Source organism: Echiichthys vipera, assembly GCF_963691815.1.
Source record: "Echiichthys vipera genome assembly, chromosome: X".
NCBI classification, from domain to species: Eukaryota; Metazoa; Chordata; class Actinopteri; order Perciformes; family Trachinidae; genus Echiichthys; species Echiichthys vipera.
This window is the reverse complement of record NC_139825.1, coordinates 42,394,989-42,416,758: the sequence shown is the minus strand read 5'-3', so window position 1 is coordinate 42,416,758 and position 21,770 is coordinate 42,394,989. Positions and strand designations below refer to the sequence as shown.

The following is a 21,770-nucleotide window of genomic DNA, read 5'->3' as shown; positions in this document are numbered from 1 at the left end:
CCATTTCATCCATGTTCTTTTTTCCGGGACAGGAAGGGAATTGGAGTAATTTTTTTTAATTTTGTAACAGGAACATGTGGGAGCAGGATTTTTTAGAGGGTCAAACTGACACAGGAGGTCACTCTATAGCCCAGAACATAGGAGTCAAGTGCAGGCACTCCCGTGTCAGTCTCTAGTGGAAAACACAGTGGCTGCGGGAGTCAATTGCAGGCAGCCAGCATTTATGATATATGATGTAAACTGATATCCAACTGTACTGATTACGACTGTAAAACACCGACCCTCGCGGCCCAAATACGGCCTGAATCCTCCCAGTGCTCCAGATTAGAATCTAGTGTATTTGCCATCACTAGTAGGTATATTGCATGTCATGGTGCAAGTGCGTCTATTTAATTAGCTGGCATAATAGAGCTAACACGTTGTGTTGTTAAACCATCTGTTGGTACAGTTGATTGAAGAGCAAACCATCTTGTGGTAACGCCACCACACGAATGACAGCGGTCAAGGTTGAGATGACGGCGTTAGCATGCTAAGCCTGACCACTAGCCTCTGAGGAGAAGTGAGGACCAGAGGCTAACTGTCACTCAAGAGGCTGCGCCCCTAATGATTCATAAATTTTAACCTCCAACAAAATACAAAGTAGCCTGGTACAAAAAAAAACCTCGCCCTCCTCAAGGTTGCCATGGAGATAGGACCTAAACATACAAACTAAAATGTTTTTTGTATCATTAAACAGGTTTAATTATGCTGTGAAAACGGCCTGTTTAACATGGGGATCAATGAGAAATCGGCAAACTGCAATTTTTGGCCCTTCCATATTGGATCAAACAGGAAGTCACTGTGGTGGGGGCTTGGTTCATCCTTGAGTCCAAGGGGCATTGGTGCCACATTTGAAGAATATCCCTCCAGGGGTTCCTGAGATTTCCTGTTCACGAGAAAGGGACGTACAACCTGGAAATGCCTCTGACCACAGCTGGGGTTGGCATGGAGGCATAACAAATAACAAGCAAGAAATATAGCACACAGCTGATGTGTGAAACCAGGATGTAATTTACTTGCAGTTAACTAATTTGCATCAGTAGCCTCCTTTACTGAATTCTTATACTTTTCAAAACAACTAGCAGGATAAGGCTGAAGTTAGTCCACCTACAGGCAGGGCAGCTATTATCGGGGAGCCATTTAAAAGACTATTCTAATGATTTCCACAAAAGATGCTGAACATTTTTGTGGTGTGGCACACGACGCAGGGTTGTGTATGCCACAGATTAGAGAAAAGGAAGATAATAGATAGGGAAGATAGTACGGGTGAGCTGTAATCAGCTAATTTAAAGGCTCTGGCATGTGTTTTCAAGCTCTGTAAATAGTTAGTCCAATTCCAAGCTGGCATACAGTCCGGCATCATGGCAACACATTTCCTTTTAATGTAATACAGCTGGGACGGTTCATTTGAAATCTGTGCTTTTTCTTCTAAATATTGGAGCAGCAGCACAGGTGGTCTGAGCCAAATATCATTTATTTAATGTGATTAAAAGCACTGAGACATATTTCTTAGCATCAAACAAACTTTTAAAAGTAACAGAACAAAGACAGAGTTAAGGAAATCCATCGACTAATTGTCTATTATCATGATTCTCTTAGTGTGCCAAGGAGATCAACTCAATGGTCACAGCCGTGACAAAAGGAATTCCATCATTTTAATTATTTGAGAGTAATACATTAATTAGACTTTAATGATTCAAATAATTAGTCATTCATTATTTATCAAAGAAGTTGGTCATTATGTGATTTAAAGCTAGGAATAAGTGAGAGCACTGAAGGACAAGTGGATGCCGCAAGAGCATTTCTAAAAAACAAAGCATCTATTTAACATTGGTACAGACACTGCCATTTCATTTATCACTTCAGATCGTGTCACACCAAAGACAAATGTGAAATCAATCTTAGCTATGAATTCAAAACAGCAAAATCAGAATGGTGCAAGTGCTGAGAGAAATGTGTGATGGTAGTGGCACGGGGTGAGTGAAGGGCACCAGTAGCGAAACCACTATGCAAATTCTGCGCCACTTTGTTTGACAAGCAACAACACTGCTTTGTATATATGCAAAGCCTGGCAAGACACTGTGCACACAGCCCTGCTGTCAGAGCACAGTCATGCTAGACTGGTGACACCCAATGGATGACCCCTGCCTGCAATGAGGCTACTGGGACAGATTTCACACTTCATTCAGACAGACACACATGAACACTGGCAAAAGTTATCACATGCAGCACACTTCCCATCTCAGGGGTCAAATGTGGCAGGACACTAAGATGACCCTCTGCTCCACATAAACTTTGTGTCAGACGTTAAATAATTAGATTTTCTGGAGCCGTTTTCAACCCCAATGAGGTGAGAAGTACTTGATTAGCACTTTGAATTTGCTCAGCAGACGTTCCTTTGGTCGACACCAAAGAGCTCGAGATAAGACAAAGCAAACCCCATAAACCATCGCACATTTGCGCTTCATGCTGCTTTTTTTCAGGACACCATCATAATCCCTTTATGGACATGCAGCAATAACATATGCCACAGTAACTGGAGACTTTTGGTTAACCAGGTTTAAAATCTCTAGAATTTTTAAAAATAGGCTCTCTGTATGAGATAATTTTGACTTTTTGAGTAAGCCAACAAAATATGAACCAGGGGCCTCCTTATAGAAAAAACCCTAACTGCTTGTCTTATCTTAACTTAAGCTTCAAAGAAAGGGAAAAACAGAAGCAGCTCTTAAACTCACAGCTGTGCTCTCTCCTCTCTCAGATCCTATCTTAACTTAACTTAAATTTGAGCTTTCAATCGGCACTCATATTAAAATAATATGTTATTTTTTGTCAGAAGGGTTAGGGTTAGGTTGCATCCTTACCATTATTACATGGTCATCATAACCTTTCAATAGTATATGGGTGGTCATGACGTTTCTCAACTCAACAACAGCGCTGCTGCTATTTGGACGGCTCATACCTAACAGCTAAATACCTATCCTTAGATAGGATTATTTCCTAAATGTCATCCTAAACTGAGATAATATAGGATTTTAGATGTAGGGAGTTTTAGTAATGTGGCCCCAGGAAGAATCATTTTTAGTCCTAGATCTGTAAGTTTGAAGGCTTAACAGAAACCAAAACACTGCACAGTTCACTGCACAGTCTATAATTCTCTAAGGCAGGATTTCACAATGTCGTAAAGTTATCTCGACTGCAATTATTTTACCTTTTGTGTCAAAGATTGTGAGGTAAATGGAAGAAATTCAGTCACAAAGCACTGGAATGTGAGCTTGCGCTTACAGGGAGGAGTAGTCAAGCCTTACAGGGGGATGAGAACAGATCAAAATGTGTAAATGTTGTGTTACCTGTTACTTTCTCGGAGTGGTTCGTTGCCCTTCCGCCAAGAGATCACACCCCATGGAGACATCTTGGGCTTGCATTCAATGAGCACATCTCCTCCAACCTTCACCAGAGTTTGGCTTCTCAGTTGGTTGTGAGAGAAATCTGGGGCAACAGCTGAGACAAGAGCAGCATGTTAAAGTGTGTGAGAGTCTGACATCTCTTTTCCTACAAATTACATAATGATTATTTATCAGATATTAAATACATCTCTAAATGATCTTTTAATTATTGTTTTAACATTGTGTAAAATTAATCATTCATAAATCCATTGCATAATTACCATGGATAATTCAAAGACTCTATGTCTTCCCTCACAATCTAAATAATTAGCAATCTAAAAGCTAAATAGTAATGCATATAACTGATGTTGTGAAGGTGATGTAACTTAATTATTATTCTCAGTGGAGACAGAAATGGCTTTGGTAGCTTTTCACCAAGTGATCATTCCCACATAATAACTTCCCCTGAATATAAACCTCTACCGCATTTGCTCTTTTCCAAAAGCGTCCCTGACATTCTCTTTTTTTAAATCTGCACCTTGCGTTTGACCAGCACACTCAACTGTGATGATGTGATTCCTATCAGCAACATGATCAGGATGACATAGGATGGAGGATGAATAGTGAATGAGAGCTGCTGCTAGCCCCGAGAGGATAGTGACAGGCTTGACAGGGCAGATGGGTGAGGCTGGTGAACAGAGCAGCTCTGGCATACATCACTGTCACCCGGATGCATTCATCCTATAATGAATGCTTTTCAATTAGTGGCCAATAAGGGAGAGGCCGTAGGTCATCCGGTGGTATTAAAGATGAAGAGGACGGCGCAAACTTGAGAAAAATATGGACAAATGTATGCTTGCGCATGTGTCATACTATATGCATGCATCTGGGAGTGCACACACACACACACACACACACACACACACACACACGCACACGCACACGCACACGCACACGCACACACACGCACACGCACACGCACACGCATATGCGCACAAACACACATACACACACACACACACACCAAGCCACTGCCTTACCTATAACTCGGAGCTCTGCATTGGAGTAAACTTCACCATGCTTATTCCCAGCCACGCACTGGTACATTCCTGTGTCGGACAGGGTCAGGTGACTGATTGACAACGCTCCGTTGGCAACCTGTATGCGCTCCTGTGGACATAGAGACACGTGCCTTTAATATGCCTTATTCCAGCACTGATCTACATAAAAACAGCGAGCCAGTGGGCCAGTGAATTATGGTCTGGAAGTGATAGACGTGGCAATAAATCTAGGTTTTCATCACTAATGGAGGGAAAGGCTCGGGTGGATGGAGGCAGGCTAGCAGAAAATGACCCTAATCAATCTGCATGTTTATGAGAGTGAAATAAAACCGTGCCCTATTTATATCTCCGACTCACCACAGGGCCTCCTTCGCCTTCCAACAAGAGGAGAGGATAAGAGGGAAAGGAATATCGTAACATCTGAGGTATAATGCATTGTGAAAATTGCTTTTCTGATAGGTATGCCCTATACATAGTAAGTGCTGTGTACATGGTCAAGCTATAGCTCCTCTACATCCGCTTGTTTTCGCCTGCCTGCCGGAGAAATGTTGCTCGCCACTGAGCCATCAAATTAAGATCTATTTAAGGATGACTGCAGACGACTGGGCCTGATGAACTAAAAACTCAGTTGGATCTGTGCATCTGTTGGATGTTTAATCCTCAATATAAGTTTATCTCTCTGGACTTGGGTTCTCAGTCAACTCCTTCACTACAGCATTAAATGCTTGAGCAGTTTTCATACATATGTGTGCAGCTGTGTCAGGTTCTGCCTCCTCTTGCCCTTCATCTCCTGTGTTTTTCCCATAATGTCATTACAGCACATTTCCATAGGGGTGTCTGAGCGGCCTGAACTCCAGTCGCGGGGGATTAAGGTACTGTCACATGAAAAGAGAGACTGTCCTCACTGAAAGATCACAAACTAATCCCGTGTTTGAGCAGGTTGTGCCTCAATTTCCATAACACTCTGTGGCTCTGGATGTGCAGGGGCGAATATCCCTGCTGGCAAGGGAGGCAAATGGTGGCGTATATGAGTCTGTGCACAGAAAGCGCTCCCGTTTACGGCTGCTATTAATTAAGCATGACGTTCCTCTTAAATCAGCAGTTTTTCATGCAGGGACCTGGGGGGACCATCTGTACGCCTTATGCCGAAGAAAAATGATTGGCAATGTCATTTGCCAACAACACTGGGTTGATTCATTTGATATAAAGCTGCAAAAGCATGTTAAAGAATTAAAGGATGAAGGAAAAGTGAGGAGTTTGATTGCTGTGTACAGTTTTGTTCCCCAGAAATACTAATTACTGGAAGCCTTTTGTCAGAATTATTAATTTTACAGCTGTAACATTTCAAACAAGCTACATTTTATATCAAAACAATATATAGGTAGAGTAGGTGGCATAAATATAGGGTGAAATTTAAATGTTTATTTATGTTTTTTAAATGCAAAGCAACAAATACACAATGTAAAATAGATTTTTTAAGTCTGATCTCATGAGCAATAAAAGGACTTTTCATTATGTGGAGATTATTTATTTATTTATATGTTTAATTCGGGAATTATTGGTGCTCACAGTGAAAGAAATCTGTTAAATCCATCCACAATTATTTAATGAATCTACTGTACATGCCTCAGTAGGAAAGCACTGCAAATTGATATGAACTAAGCTCAACAGTGGCTTTGTTAAGCAAGAAAAACACTTTGAAGCTCCTGTTTGCCGACTTCAGCTTGAATTAACAGGAGAAGTGGAGAAAAAAGAAAAATTAGAATTACATCAAGCGCTGTGGTGGATGAAATAGTCTGCTCACATCTTTTACTGAAGTAAGAGTAGAAATACTTGCTTACATGGAAAAGTCCTGCATTCAAATCTTTACTTAATAGTAAAAGTATTAGTACAAAAAGACAAAGTACTCACAAAAAGTGCTGTTTTTTATTTATTTTCCTAAATCATGTTTTTTTAATATCCAATGCAGGGAATTTCAATCAAACTGGTGTTGGTTTGCTCATTTTGAGAATGGCTTTATCTGTTTTTGAAAATGAACTCATTCAAATTATGAATACATTTATAACATTTATTATATGATTGAATTATAATCATTGATGCATTATCATGTATATTCATTTAATATTACAACTGGGTAAGATGGGGCTTATTTAATATCACTTTACTGTCAGGGAACTTGTGCATTTAAGTCTAAACTTAATTCATAATATTACATCTTAATTCATTTGTTGAGTAACTTTTGTGTGTTATTAATCTCAATATGGTAAGAAACTAGCGACTAAAGTGATCTAAATAAAAATAGTGGGGTAATAAAGGATAATATTTGCCTCTGAGTTGTAGGAGAGTATAAAGTAGTAGCAGCAGTCCAAACAGGAATTACGTCCGTCACTAAGCCATCTGTTTGGTTGCGTGGTGGTCCCACACTCTTTTAAATGGACTAAAACCAGTTTCACGGAGGAGTTTCCCTTCAATTAATTACACATTCCCTTAATCTTGCAGCCATGGTTAATAACGGAGCAGCATTTCGTAGGGAAATACCAGTAAAGTCACTGTCATAGTATATATAGACTCTACAACGCTGCACAACAGCGCTGAGCGGCGCACAGGGAATAAACTCTCACTACTCAAAGTGATCACTGACATGCACCTTATCTCACTTGCACATTAAAATCCACATTGCACATTTTAATATAGTGTTTTTTATCTGCAATACTGTACTTCTATTTTATTCTATTTTATTGTTGTTCATATTTTTGTATTTTATATTTTATCTTATTTTTAGTACTTTTGATTGCTCTGTACCGCTGCTACGATGACCTTATTTCCCCTTATCTATCTATCTATCTATCTATCTATCTATCTATCTATCTATCTATCTATCTATCTATCTATCTATCTATATACTATACTGTATATCTCGTCATACTGGCCGAACACAACATCATGTCTATTGGCTGCCAAAAAAGAGCCCAATGATGAAGAAGAGTGTAGTTCTTAAACATTTGAAATGACTAACATTGAACAGTTGAATTCTCATATACTCAGATAAATATATATACATCATGACTCCATAGAAATCTACTGTACTGTAAAGTCAGTTTTCCCAACAACAGATATGGCCCATAACTTCGTTATTTTTACAGATTGATTTCTCTTTTGCTGTTGCTTAAAATTATAGAACTGTCAGCGGAAATAAGTGAACTATACAATCATGAAGGTCTCAATTGATTCACTGTAATAAATAACAGCACATGGTGCATCCTCTCCCAACTGCTCCTTACACCATTGACCTTTCCCTCTTCCACTCATTAAGCCGCTGTGGTTAATGGTGGCATTTCAAAAACTGTAACACCTTTGCTGATTAATCCATTTACCCATGCATTCTGAATACAGCCATTTATTATATTTATGTTGAGGGGAAATCTGTTGCACAAAAGTCATTGTAACCTTTAATTACACAGTCATTGCTTTGAATCCAGATGGCGTGGTGAGGTGTTAGTACTTTCTGTCTTTTTTTGAGGATAGCTTTTAAAGCGGTTGTGTTTTTTTATTTGAATGTTTTCACTTCAGACAACGTGGTCTCATGGGAGAGCGTATAAATAGCACGCCACTTTTCATGACTTGCATGACTTTTCGCGTGCATGTCTACGCATATTAAGATTTTTGCGTGTCATTTAACGCCCATAGGTTAGGGTTAGGGGTTAGGGTAAGGGTAAGGGTTAGGGTTAGGGCATTTCACGCCCGTTATTTCAGCCATCCTTCACATGAAATATTGATTTAAAAACAACCCTCTGACAGAAAGCTCCACCACTTCGTATTTCTCCGGAAAGTAGCGGAGAAATACGAACACGTGGGTTTTCCCTCAATGACATTTGTGCGTGAAATGACAACGCCATCTCTGCACTATACAAGTCAATTGAGACTACATGGCGTGAAATGACACGCAAAAAACAGGACATGCGTTGTAATTATACGCGAGATGGCTTAAGAGAAATAGCGTGTCATTCACACGCCTTTTAGTGAGACCAGGCTGCTTCAGAATGAAATGACAAAGGAAGAGGAGTAAGGTCACATTAACAAAAGAAAAGAAACACCCTGATGCATTAGAAATCACCCATCAGAATGCCCCTTATATATTTAATAAACTACCTAATAAGAGAAACCAAAATGTATATATGTACATACAAACAAATGGGCGTATGTGTTACCTTCTAAAAGGTTTTGATAAAAAAAATATTATCAATTGGCTAAACAGATTGAGGATAAATCTTTCCTGATGGCAAGACAGATATGTTTTAATGAGAAACAAAGAGTGATGCACAATAATGATAGCAGTAGCAGTAGTAATATCTCCACAGACTGGGTTCATTCCAACAACATGTATAACATTCAAGTAGTGATCGATATCCTCGGGTGTGTTTGTTGCCTTTTTTGCATAATGAAGCAAATTAACATAATGCCTGTTTATTTATCAGGTGCAAGCTGTGCCTCAGTATCTAATCAATCTTCTACAAACAACCGAGCTACATCATCTGATATAATAATCCAATATGATAAAGAAATATTGAACCATATTTCTGCAAATGCCAACAACAGACTTGAGTTAAAGTTTATACAAGTAGGCTGACTGATGCCACAATAGGCTCATCTCTTATCACTGTACCCATAATGAGAATTCAGAGGGGACAGAATAGCTAGAAAGTAGGATATACAGTGTTTATATAGAGAATCTTACTTTTTCATATTTGGTGGCACAAGATTAATGACTTCACTTGGCAAAGAGAGATTTAACAGAAGATTAGAGTAGCTCTTACATCACTGTGCTTTCCAGACGAGCATGAAATACTTGGCCTGTTTAGTCTCTTAGCACAGCACAGCACAGCAGACACAGTCCAATTCCTTTGAAATACACTAAATGCCGCTTTGCAGAAGTGAATAACATAATGTATTGCTGCACAGGGGGCACTGCATTGTAATGACGAAGACAATAATGTATGGTAATTAGTCAGGAAAGCTTGAACAAACAGCACAATAAAGCTTTGAAAATACAGAACAGGCTTGCTCACATTTTTCATTCAGCAGCATCTGTGCCAAAGGTGCTGTAGAAAAAAACTTTATCTACAATTCTAAAGACACATTGGCACTTGGCAGATCTCACCTCTGCAGGCTCCAGGTTCACTCCATTTTTCATCCACCTGTAAGAAGGCTTTGGCTTCCCTGTGGCTTTACACTCCCATACCACCGAATCATCAATGAGCTTCTGGACATCTTGGGGTTTCTCAATGAGATGAGGAGGGGCTGAAAACATTTGAAATGTGAGAGTGAATTCAACTTGTCGGTAACAATGTTTACATGCTTATCTACGTTGCCTTCAATTATTACCATGTGCTCAGAGCAATGAAGCTTTAAAATAAGTAGTAAGATTTATTTATTTCTTCTATCCTGGGGTTTGTATGTCAGGCTACACACAGGCTGTACTTATTTTAGGAGGTTTATGAGGCAGTGTAGAGAGGAATACAAAAGTCTAATGGTGGACCACCATGGGAACTTTTTAGGGAAAAATATGTGACAAAGAATTCCTCAAAGCAATTTCAGTCAAAAACAACTGGACTGGTTGTTTGTCTAGGAAGACGTTTCACCTCTCATCCAAGAGGCTCCATCAGTTCATGTACGCATCTGACCAGGCTGGGACTGGTCCAACTAACTGGTGTGAGAGTCTGAACGACTGTCGTTCAGACTCAATAGAGCACTAACGAAGTCGAAACCAACTGCCCACCAACGACTGTCACTCTAACAACGGGCGTGGGCTGGATCTCACACCAGTTAGTTGGACCAGTCCCAGCCTGGTCAGATGCGTACATGAACTGATGAAGACTCTTGGATGAGAGGTGAAACGTATTCCTAGACAAATAACCAGTCCAGTTGTTTTTGACTGAAATTGCTTTGAGGATAACGACGACCTGGACAAATGAAAACATTCACAGTTTTGTGACAAAGAATTGAAATAACAGGTCTCATTCTTTCGTTTACTGGCCAACAAAAAGATGCTGGATGAAACACATCAGGAAAGGTAATGTTACATGTGTAATGGATCATAGCTAAGTTACCTAACTAGCTAGCAAGCAAGATGATGTGTATTGTTCAAGGCGAGCGACGTAGTGCACTGAATGGTTTCACACAAACCTAAAAACTATGACCAACCTACAATAAACTGACTTTCTTGACTTGCAAAATTATCTTTTATGTTGTAAATTAAGAAACATCATGTAAGTCATGGTACAATTCAGAGAGGATCACTCAATGTCTCTCACTGTTGACTTAGGTCCCATATACAGGACACCTGAAGGGGCAGGGGATTGCCTCTCTATACAGCCTTAGAGGAGAACTGCAGGCACTATTCAGGGTTGACTTTTTCTATCAGATTAAAATCTATAAAGATTGCTATATTTGCAATATTCTACATATTGCAGACACTAGAATTGAACATTCAATCAAAGACACTGTAGTAAGTAAATAAGTAAAGTGCTCTTGAGGCTGGAAGATTTGTTCTATCATTGTAATCGTTATTTATTATAAAGTATCAGGTCTTTCTCAAGGAATCAAAACATCTGTGGAGAGTAAATGCAATAATACTGAAATACAGAACATTCCTAATAACATTAGGGAAAGCAGGTTCGCATCCCGGCCTGGGCCTTTCTGTGTGGAGTTTGCATGTTCTCCCCGTGTCTGCGTGGGTTTTCTCCGGGTTCTCCAGTTTCCTCCCACAGTCCAAAGACGTGCAGGTGTTCGGTTCATTGATGACTCTAAAATCGCCCGTTGGTGTGAATGGTTGTCTGTCTCTGTTCGTCTCTATGTGCCCTGTGATAGACTGGCGTCCTGTCCAGGGTGGACCCCGCCTCACGCCCGATGTCAGCTGGGATCGGCTCCAGCCCCCCCCGACCCCGACCCCCGGGATAAGCGGTTGAAGATGAATGAATGAATGAATGTTATCCAAGCTATCCATAGTGTGACATTTGCTAGATTTATATTAATAACTACAGGTAATAGCATTATTTTACTGGTTAAAGACCCTCTGACTTTCTTGTGTCCTAACACCTTTGCAAACTAGTATAGATTGAAGCAACGGGCATTTAACATAAATCATATGCAGATTCATATGTAAATTAAGATTTCCAGTCTATGTTAACTGATAATCATAATTAAAATACAGCATATTCAGATTTGATTTGTGTCTTGTGTGAGTCTGTGAATTAGAAGACAGCTGTCAGCCTATGTTTAACTTTAGTGATGGGACCCAAATTTATTGATTTCAGTTTAAGTTCTCCTTTAAAGGTTTTTTTTTTCTCTGTAGAACAAAAATGATGAAATCTAGACCCATACATGATGGTGGCTTCTGGAGCCATAAAAATACTCCATTCAATACAATCTAGGTAAATGATGGTATAATTATACAGGAGGAGAATTGATTCTTGCTGTGTCATGTGAGTAACTCAAGGCTACCGATTAAGCAATAAAAATAAATAAATAAATAAATAAAAAAAGTACATAGAGCTAGATCAGTAAAGCTTGCTCTGTGTAATTCTCTGTACATTGCGGATGATGTGTAGGTCAAGCTACCATCATCCTATATCACACAAGGCCAGTGCAGGACAAGAGTAATGGCTGACCGCACTTTTCCGTTCCGCAGATCTCACTCTCAAGGACTGACCTTTGTGGAGGCTTTTCAGTCACAGCACAAATCCTACTCTAATTGGCTTCTGCTACACAGTATTTTACCTTTGAGTAAAGCAGGATAACACAGTAAGAAATCCAATAACTGCAAATATATCCCCACACTATCTCTGTGCATTACAACTTCAGCGTGTAGTCCATGTGTGAGGTATTGTGTGTGTGTGTGTGTGTATGTGGGTGTTCAGAAACACAGGTCAACGATAGATAAAAGAGATGGATGTAAAGAGACCAGGGGGAGGTCTTGTGTATTTATGTCCTGCACAGATTCAACATCAAAGTCCTTCCAGTATCAGAGAAATATTTGTATTTGTGGATCATGTGCCATATAGAGGACCCTAGGATCCCTTTGACAGCCGCAGCTTTGGCATGAGGTGGGCAAGGGTCATTAACATTTTACTCGTATGGAGGCTGTGCTGTGTAAACAGTAAACGGTTAAACATTTCTTTGACAGAAAGTTGAGGCTACTATTATTTTTTCCTGCGACAGAAAAGGCATTTAAGGGCCTTCCACACCAAGAATGACAACTGTAACGACAACGGTGAGTCCACACCACAATTATGATAACAACAAGAGTGGTGAACGATATCATTGGGATCGCTTTCATAGCGATTTGATGAACGATGAAACACTGACAGCCAATCATAATCCATCCCAAATTACATGGCACCATGTCCAAACCACAGCTTTACAGCTCCCCAAAAGTGAAACCAAGAGATCTGGATTGTCCCCTGGTGGCTGGCTGCAGTATCCGGCTGTAAAGACGTGACGTAACACCATTTCAAAATATGATTTCCGGCTCCAAGCTGTTCCGAGCCTCGTGTTTCTACAACGCTGCAGTGCTCCCCGTTGTTTGACCAGATCTGAGTTTTAAAAAAAAACAACGTTATTGTCGTTTTACCTCTTTGTTATCAATGAAAAAGACTTCTAACTGATGAAAGAGGTGAAAGTAATTGTCTACCTGTTCGGCTGTTTTGTTTCAACGGAGTTCATTTGTTCATTATTCTCAAACATTTAGTCTTAATTCCCATTATCGTTTGACGCTATAAAAAGGGGTGATGTGTCATGATTGACAGCCTTACATTGTTATTTTTTACAGTTATAATTATAGTTATAGTCTCTTTTCTCTTAGGGAGTTTTTGCATCTGCCTTGTTTTACTGAGTGTTTACCTCCACACTGGTTTGTTGCGCAATAATAATCGCTGTTTTGGTGCCTACTACTGTCTAATGTATGCCAATGTGAAGAGTGGTCCATGTGTATTTTGAAAAGTAACTGATGAATAACTATAGTATTTAAAGAAACTTTAAATTGTTGCACTAAAGAAGAGAGTTTGATGTGGTGGTAGACTGGGTAAGGTTTGGTTTACTCAAAATTAAAAAATCAGCCCTCTTTTTATTTTAGCTTATTTCTTTTTTTATCATGTTGCTGTTGCCACTTTGACACTTTTGCATTTTCATATGTAAACATTTGTTTAGATTTTGCTCTGTGCTACATTTTACAACGAACATAAAACAATTAGATTTTTTGGAAGAAAATTAATTGTTTATATAATTGACTAATCGATAAAATAGTTAATCAATAGAAAATAGTCATTAGTGGCAGCCATACAACCTTCTGTGTAGTGTAGTTACTTGCATACACTGATTTATTCACATTGATGTATTTTTAAAATAAATAAATAAATAAAAAGCTTTGTGACCAGTCCCTAGGCCTGAAGATGTCTTTGAGGAAAGTATGTTTTTTAAAAGAGCACATAGATAAAGATGGTAGGAAGTTAGTCTATAAGACTCCACCGTCTCCACTCATCCACATATAAATGCACACCCATTCATGCTACCGCAATCCTCTATCAGAGCCTGGCTGAGCTGCCCCACCCACTGCACGTCCACAACTGCATTGTTGGTGTTTTTTTTTCCTCCTGTTGACAGGGTCCCTCACTCTATCCCTCACCCGCTGTGAACGTATCGACTCTCAGTCAACACTTTCCAAATGAGTGCAGGCAGCCCATCTCTGCCTACACGAGGCCAAAGCGCGCATACAATCAGAACAAATGTCAAGTGGCTAAAGCAGAGGAAAGATGGGAATTTGCCTTATCAGTGAAATCATTGTCAGATAATGCAGCTGTAAGTCTGCAGAACACAGATGTGAATACAACAGGGAAACTAACCTGTCACTGCTTCACATTTACTTTTTCTTTGAGTAATATCCACAAGGGAGCAAACGGCCATTTCTTCTCTGAGCTTTTCTTCGATAGATGGAAATAAAGCTCCTCGTCTTTGGCTTGACTAGCAGTTAAAAATGTATTACAATAAAGGGTTATGAAGAAAGACAGTGGCCAATTGCACCCAAACTAAAGAGAATGCCTTCTGCATGCAAGATGTAATGAATCCAATTTCCCCCCAAGCTTGAGTCTGATCCTAGAGTCTCAATGCAGTTAATGAATTCCTGCTTCTGTTTCAGTCAAGACGAGGCGAAGAGATGGAAAAATCTAAAAGTTTAGTGTAAATTTGGAATACTGGTCCTTCATATGCAGAACAATTAAAATAAAATCAAAATAAATGAGGCCTTCTGCATAAGTGGGGATTTAAAATAAGTGTGAGAATGTTTTAAAGTGACCAAGTGACCATAGGGCCACGGTAGAGTAACACCTTCATTTCTTCCTGTCTAACATAAAGTCCAGCTCTCTGTCCACTGCAGATTGCTCGGATGCCCAAGAGATACCCTTATCGATCCCCCCATTGGCTTACACTGCTGACGAATGTCTCAAAGGTTTAATTCAAAGGGAGTTCAAAATAAGATTACTGATTTTTATCACCTGGTTGTGCAGACAGCAGGAGAGAGAGAGAGAGAGAGAGAGAGAGAGAGAGAGAGAGAGAGAGAGAGAGAGAGAGAGAGAGAGAGAGAGAGAGAGAGAGAGAGAGAGAGAGACATAGCACACATAAGGACACATAAAGCTTTGGTGGCTCACAGCATCCTGGGATGTTACAGTGAATGAAGCTTCCAGGACTGTTGTAAATCATGGCAAATTGATAAATGCCTCAAATGAGTTATTTGCGACATCTGACACAGCATGACTTGCAGGGGAGAAAATCAGAGGGAAGAAATCATAGAGTGGCCGAGATGGGAGGTAAATCTATAGATTGCTCATAGAGCAAGTTAACAGCTTATACAGAGCAGTCCTGGTCTTGATAAAACATTAACATGTATCTGTAATTGCATTGTTTTAACCATTTATTCATGGCCATGTCATCTGTGATTATGGAAAGTTACCAGGCTTGATGTTTAAAGGTGTATTGTCAGTGAGGTTTGCTGACTTTGATTACTGATTCAGTACATATAGACAAATAGGATGTATCCTATTCTAATATTAGCTTCCTTATCTCTAGATTATTATTTTTCTTCAGTTTTGTGTTGATAAGCCAAAAAAAAACTTGCTCTAGAAAAATATGCTCTAATATTATGAAAGCTGCAGTTCAAAGACAGCAACAAAAAAACAAACAGATTTGAAGCAGAGTGAAACCCCTTCCTGTTGCTCTCCCTCTCCTCTCTCTGTCCTTCTGACATGACCTGTGATTGGCCAATGTCTCCCATCATAGGCTAGACTTTCTTAAGCCTGAAAACAGAACCAAAGTCTAGGTCTCTCTCTCTCTCTCTCTCTCTCTCTCTCTCTCTCTCTCTCTCTCTCTCTCTCTCTCTCTCTCTCTCTCTCTCTCTCTCTCTCTCTCTCTCTCTCTCCCTCTCTCTCTCTCTCTCTCTCTCTCAAATGATGAAAGATTATGGATATTTTGCCCAACAGTGTCAAAAATGAACTGTCTACCCAAGGTTTTCAAGTTTAACTCAAAAGAAAAAAACAACTCTGGCTTCAGATATCTGTGTCCCAATTACATAATACACACTTTTTGTTTACAGTATACATTGTATGGTAGCACTTTGACACTGACATGACCTTTATGTCACTATACAAATTATGACACATTTAATGGAAGAGATATCTGTGTTAAGCCAACTCCACATTAAGCAAGACATCAAAACCTAAACATGTCATTGCAATCCTAATTATCGAACATAAAGAAAATATCTAGCATTATGTGTTAACATTAAACTGTCATAAGAGTTTGGTTTGACATTGGCTGTCAAGAGACAATTATAATTGTGTCATGAATATGTTCCTTGACCTCATGTACTGTACAGTGGTAGAATTTGGACATGTCATAAAGATGTCATGAAGTTTTATTAGACTGTCAAATGCTTTTATAACGGTGTCATGAATAATTACCTTGACCTCAAGTAAAGTGGTAGCATATGGATGTGTCATTAAGATTTCATTAAATGTTATAAGGCCAGTTTCACGACAGGCAGTACAAAAGGCCTACCAATGTGATTTACAGAGTGACATAGAGCTTTATGGCTGGGTCAGACCACCAACGTGAGCAGCGTGTGTGCCTCGCCGAACCTGTTGCTTTTTATCCTTGGTGCCCATGTTAACAGGTGAGCAGCGGCTCAGCTGTGTGTTGGCTGCGTGTCGGCTTAGAGGCTAGAGATTCAAGATTGAAGGTCCTGCTTAATTGTACCATGACACTTGAGCGGTTTGCAGCAAAAGAAACTTTCGGTCTTTTGGTCTTTTGACAGTTATATTCACATCATGACAGTGCTATCACAAAATGTTCTTTAAAAAAAGATTTTTAAATGAGTATCTGTCATTTTGTACGAGGAGATCTTCATTTTGAAATGGAGTGGCAGTAGGTATCACTACTTCTAGTATCTGAACTCAGTCGGTGTGACTCTCAGCAACAATGAGTGGATCTACTAACCCCCTTCCTGTTGATCCAGATGGTTCTGAGCAGATTATGTCCCTGACATATGTGCCACTGGCCCGTGTATAGTACATTTAACAGCTTTGATCACCAGTCAAGTTGGATGTCAATCATGATGCCATCTGGTGGAACCCAATACGAGGCTCACCAACAAGGTCGTATCCAAGGGCTCAGCCTCATCCACATCACTCCTTTAATCTGGATCAAAATATTAGAGGCATCATGGCTGACAGCCTTAAATCATTTTGATGTGCTGTTAAAACGAGCCTCCCCTTCCTCATGTATGCCACATGAGCCTCTGCTGATCGCTGCTGACTGCTTAGTTGTGTCTGATTTTGCTGCCTTTCAGTCTGAGCGGGTCTGACATATGTGGTGCATGCTGGTCAAATATTCATGCATGTCAGGATCACCTACCGTAGAAAGATAGCTTCCCTTTCACTGTGTTCATTCCCCTGGAGTTCTCCGCCACACACTCGTACGTGCCCGCATCTTCCTGCTGGAAATATGGGATTTCCAAGACGCCACTGGCTTTCCTCATGTCCACTTTCCTGGGGAAGGGTACAGCATCAACTCTCCTCCAGTTTATAGATGGTACTGGGCTGTGAAAAGAGTGAAAGACAAGCTTAACCATCTGAAGTCACACTTCTTTATTTCTGTCGCTTGCTTTTTGCTCCTAAGTGAAATGTCTTTTTGAGATTTTAGTTATATATAATACCATTGTTTGACAAAACCGCTAATACTACATGCATAAAACAACAAACCATTATTGAAAAGGATAAAGCAGAATGAGAGCTATAAACATAAAAACAGTAGATGATGAGAAAATGCCAAACCTAATTACTAGCAGACACCAACTTGTTCCCATTTTCTATACACCTACACACCAAAATTACACACAATTCCTTGAATATTTGAATTTAACATCACAGATTGTTCCTATATTTTCAAGATTAAAGTGACAATAGATGTTTTTTTTTTTAACTTTTTCTTATCATTATTAGGAAAAAGTTGATTGCACCAATATAAGTGCTGTAGAATAATGACACAAACATGTTTGGCACGTGCGATGTGTGTTGGTAACGTTGGTTCTAACGAAAAACAAGAGAGATCTGTATCTGGTCATCTGTCATCAAAATCTTAATGCAACACCATAAATGTACCTGTTCCATGGAAACTCCACCATAGTATTTATACGGAAAGTTTAAGGGGATTATGAGGTGTACTGTTAAGGGGTTGTTTCTTTGGTAAATGTAAAGCCGTAAAAACTACCCCATAAAACTCTGCACGGCTGTTCAGTAACCTGGTCCTGTGCTCTGTGATTCAGTACGTTTTGTATCTAAACCTGATATTTTAACTGAAGATTCTTCTCCACACCACAATATTTGCCCTCTAATTTCTTAGATGTTCACCCTAACGTGAAACACACAAGGATTGCAATGGTGAAACACATGAAAAAAAGTATTCCAGCGGTCTTCAGATATTATTTTTTTCTTTCATATGAGTAGACATGCTGAGAATTTCTAAGAGTGGGCTTACTTTCCGAGAGCAAAGCATTCCAGCTTCACTGTGGATCCTTTGGCAACGTGAACAACCTCTGGAAACTGAACTTCAATCTTTGGCTCATATTCACCCATCGCACCTGAGAGAGAAATGCAGATGATTGTTGGTGTTAGTGCAAAAAAAAGAAGAAGTTGTCTTATTGTAACTCCAGCAAAACAACTCAGGCAAAAAAAAAAGACCTAGACAAAAACACAGTGGCTTCTGCTGTTGCTACACAGTTACTGAAAACATTTTTCAAGTACAGACATCTTTTTTACTATAAGCTGAAATGTTTTTCAACTTCCAACGCTGTGCGTTCAGAGCAGCAAAAACACGCTCTGCTCTCAGCGCTGTCAGAATGCTCTCCCATTGAAAATAATGAGAAGCCAAAACACAGCTCTCCAAAGGACATGCAACAAACTGATGTTGAATAGAAAAAAACAACTTTGAGAATTCATAGACGGTTTGAGCTTTTACATCCAGATGAGTTTCATCTTGTTGTACTGCTAACAGCTATGAACCAGAATCCCCCTGGGTACCGCCACTGTGTCTACAAAGCATCCCATTCACTGTCGGTGAAGCAGCTCTGGTGGATTATAATATTGCTGCTGTGCATGCTAAAAATCTCTGCATAAAAGAAAAAGACAGGAATGTGGGCTCTAGCTTTAATCAAGACTAGAGATAGCTTCCCCTTAAATTACACTAATGTAAATTATATCAATGAAATGTTAAAGGATGCACTTTCATTTTTCCTAGCTGTGCCAATTCTGGGTGCCCAACATGGTATTTTAAACCCCTCTCATCCACCAGTGTAACAATAGGTCTTACCCATTTCTGTAATTCAGGGCTGTGTTGCACAAATAGCTTTAGAGATGGAGGAAACAGGCCAATTTCATCTGGCTGATTTGGTGAGGCATGTGTTATCAGGATGGCTCCCTGAGTGACTGTGAAAGCTAATTCAGATCCTTATCACAACTGTCTCATACCGGAATGTAACCACAGCACTATCACCCATTTTAAGCAGACAGGTGGAAGTGGATGCGTAATTGTCTCCAAGCAAAACCTTTTGTAGGGGACACTTGTTTAAGCTGCCCCCCACCTACCCACCCTATGACTGTGGTGGGGCTCATGGTTTGCAGCCTCGCTGAAATACAGAAAGTGCTCAGGGATTGCTTGAAAACAAAGTATATCTCTCAAATCACACAAGCTATTCACAACACTGGGGCCGTATTCACAGAACATCTTAGGGCTAAGAGTAGGTCTTGACTGGCTGATTTAGGAGTAACTCAAAAATAAGGGGTGCTCCGCTCCTAATTTAAGGACTCCTTACTTTGCAAGATAAATGTATTTTACAAAGCATTTTAGCGCTTAGAGTAGCTCCTTAATGTATAAAAACGTAGCACTCCTCTCGAGGACCAAACGATAAATACCCTATCCAGACACCACAGTTCATTCACTTCCCCATTGAAGTGTTTCTGTCATAAATCACTCTTACGGAATCATGCTCTCTTAGCTAATCACTGTGAGCATAAAAGGTATGAACATGATGTCATCCATAGCAACGAGGTGAACCCTGCCTTCTAGTCTTAGGAGTCCCTCCCACTCCTTAGTAGAAGTTGGTCTCAGAGGCTTCGTGAATGGGTTTGAAGAAATAACTATTAAATAAGAAATTTTAGTGTGCCATAGGAGTAATCCTAATGCTACGATTGCCCTGATTCTCATCTAACAAATATTCAGACACAAAGCATGAAGGCAAAGACATGGATTTTTCAAGCACTAGTAAATTTTAAGATTTTGCGTTAAGATTTTCTTTCATACGAGTGGAAAAAAACGTATCTAAAATTCATATTTAGTTTATTTTACCACACTTTGTCTATTTGCGTCTGCAGTTATTACATCATGCTTAATTTGCATATTTAAATGTACAATTCTCAGAAAACTTTTGGTGCAAAAAAATGTTTGTCTTAATGTAAATAATCAACTTGGCAAGATTCACGATCATATCTGTTTAATTTAACCTCACTTTTAGTGTCTTCAGAAAGTACATTTATCATAATAAACTCAGCAGTGATAAGATACATCAGACCTTCCAGTTTCATAACTATCTATATTCAGAAGGAACATTCAGAGCCTAATTTATATAACGATTTATTCCTAAATTATGGTGAAAATCGATTTTTTTAATGGCTGTTTTTCTTTTAAAAATTTGAAGAACATTTAATTTGCTGGTTAACTGAGGAAAATATATGATTATAAGCACAATGTTAAGTCATATTTACATTTTTTCCTGTGCCAACGGTTGATTTTATATAGATGAGAAAAACATATTACTAATACTACGACCAATAACAATTCAGTACCACTTTATTTTGACCTCCCCTATCAATCACTAGTAAGCAATATACAAACAATTTACAAACTATAATGTAGTGGTAAGCAGATATCTTTTAGTGTTCGATGTAGATTTGTCAAACATAATTCCTCCTGTGAAACATGCAAAACTTAAAAAATAAATGGATACATGGTAGCAAAGTGTAAGGACTGGTATCAAAACACCAGAAACACCTATAATATTGTATGTTATAGACATGTATCAACTGTAGTTTACTGTTCATAATGTTCCCTCATGGGAATTTTTTTATTGCACCAGCTGAAAATAATGAGAAGACAATATAACACACAGATATCATTTCTAATGGAAATAACATTTGGCTTCATATTTCCTGCTCTACATTACATTAGATATAGTAAAGAACATCCTTCTAGGACAGGAGCCTACAATTAGATGACTTGCTGACAGTGACCTTTCCTCTGGAACGCCTTGATAAGGCCAGCCTAAAGCATCAGATCTGCATGTTAAAGGACATGGTGAAATTAGCAGAGAGAGAGATAATTAACCTTTGAATTTCATTTGTATTCCTTAATTTATCATTAGCAAAGAAGGGATAGGATTTAAATAAGTGTTTACTCAGGCTACTCTTTTGCAAACATGCAAGTCTTAATTTGTGTTTTAATTATCTTTCATTGAATGTATTGTTATTTTGTTTTGTGTGTTTTTTGTTTTTAATCTTTGTTTGTTACATTTTTTACATGTTCATGTTTTAGTATAAGAAAAAAAAACGAAACATAAAAGGAAAACACCATCCGAAGGCCCCTGAAGATACTGCATGGACTATTGTAGCACACTTCAAGTACTAACTACAGC

General features: G+C 39.1%; 1 protein-coding gene across 1 annotated transcript in view; it reads right to left on the bottom strand.

The window, feature by feature from the left end:
* Positions 1 to 21,770, bottom strand: part of cntn4 (contactin 4) — a gene marked incomplete at both ends in the record, with an annotated part of 169,059 nt that overhangs the window by 46,180 nt on the left and 101,109 nt on the right. The window contains 5 exons of the mRNA XM_083939368.1: positions 3,387 to 3,537; positions 4,463 to 4,592; positions 9,642 to 9,781; positions 17,441 to 17,625; positions 18,563 to 18,665. Coding sequence (XP_083795494.1) covers positions 3,387 to 3,537; positions 4,463 to 4,592; positions 9,642 to 9,781; positions 17,441 to 17,625; positions 18,563 to 18,665 — 709 coding nt within the window. The remainder of the gene's footprint in view (positions 1 to 3,386; positions 3,538 to 4,462; positions 4,593 to 9,641; positions 9,782 to 17,440; positions 17,626 to 18,562; positions 18,666 to 21,770) is intronic.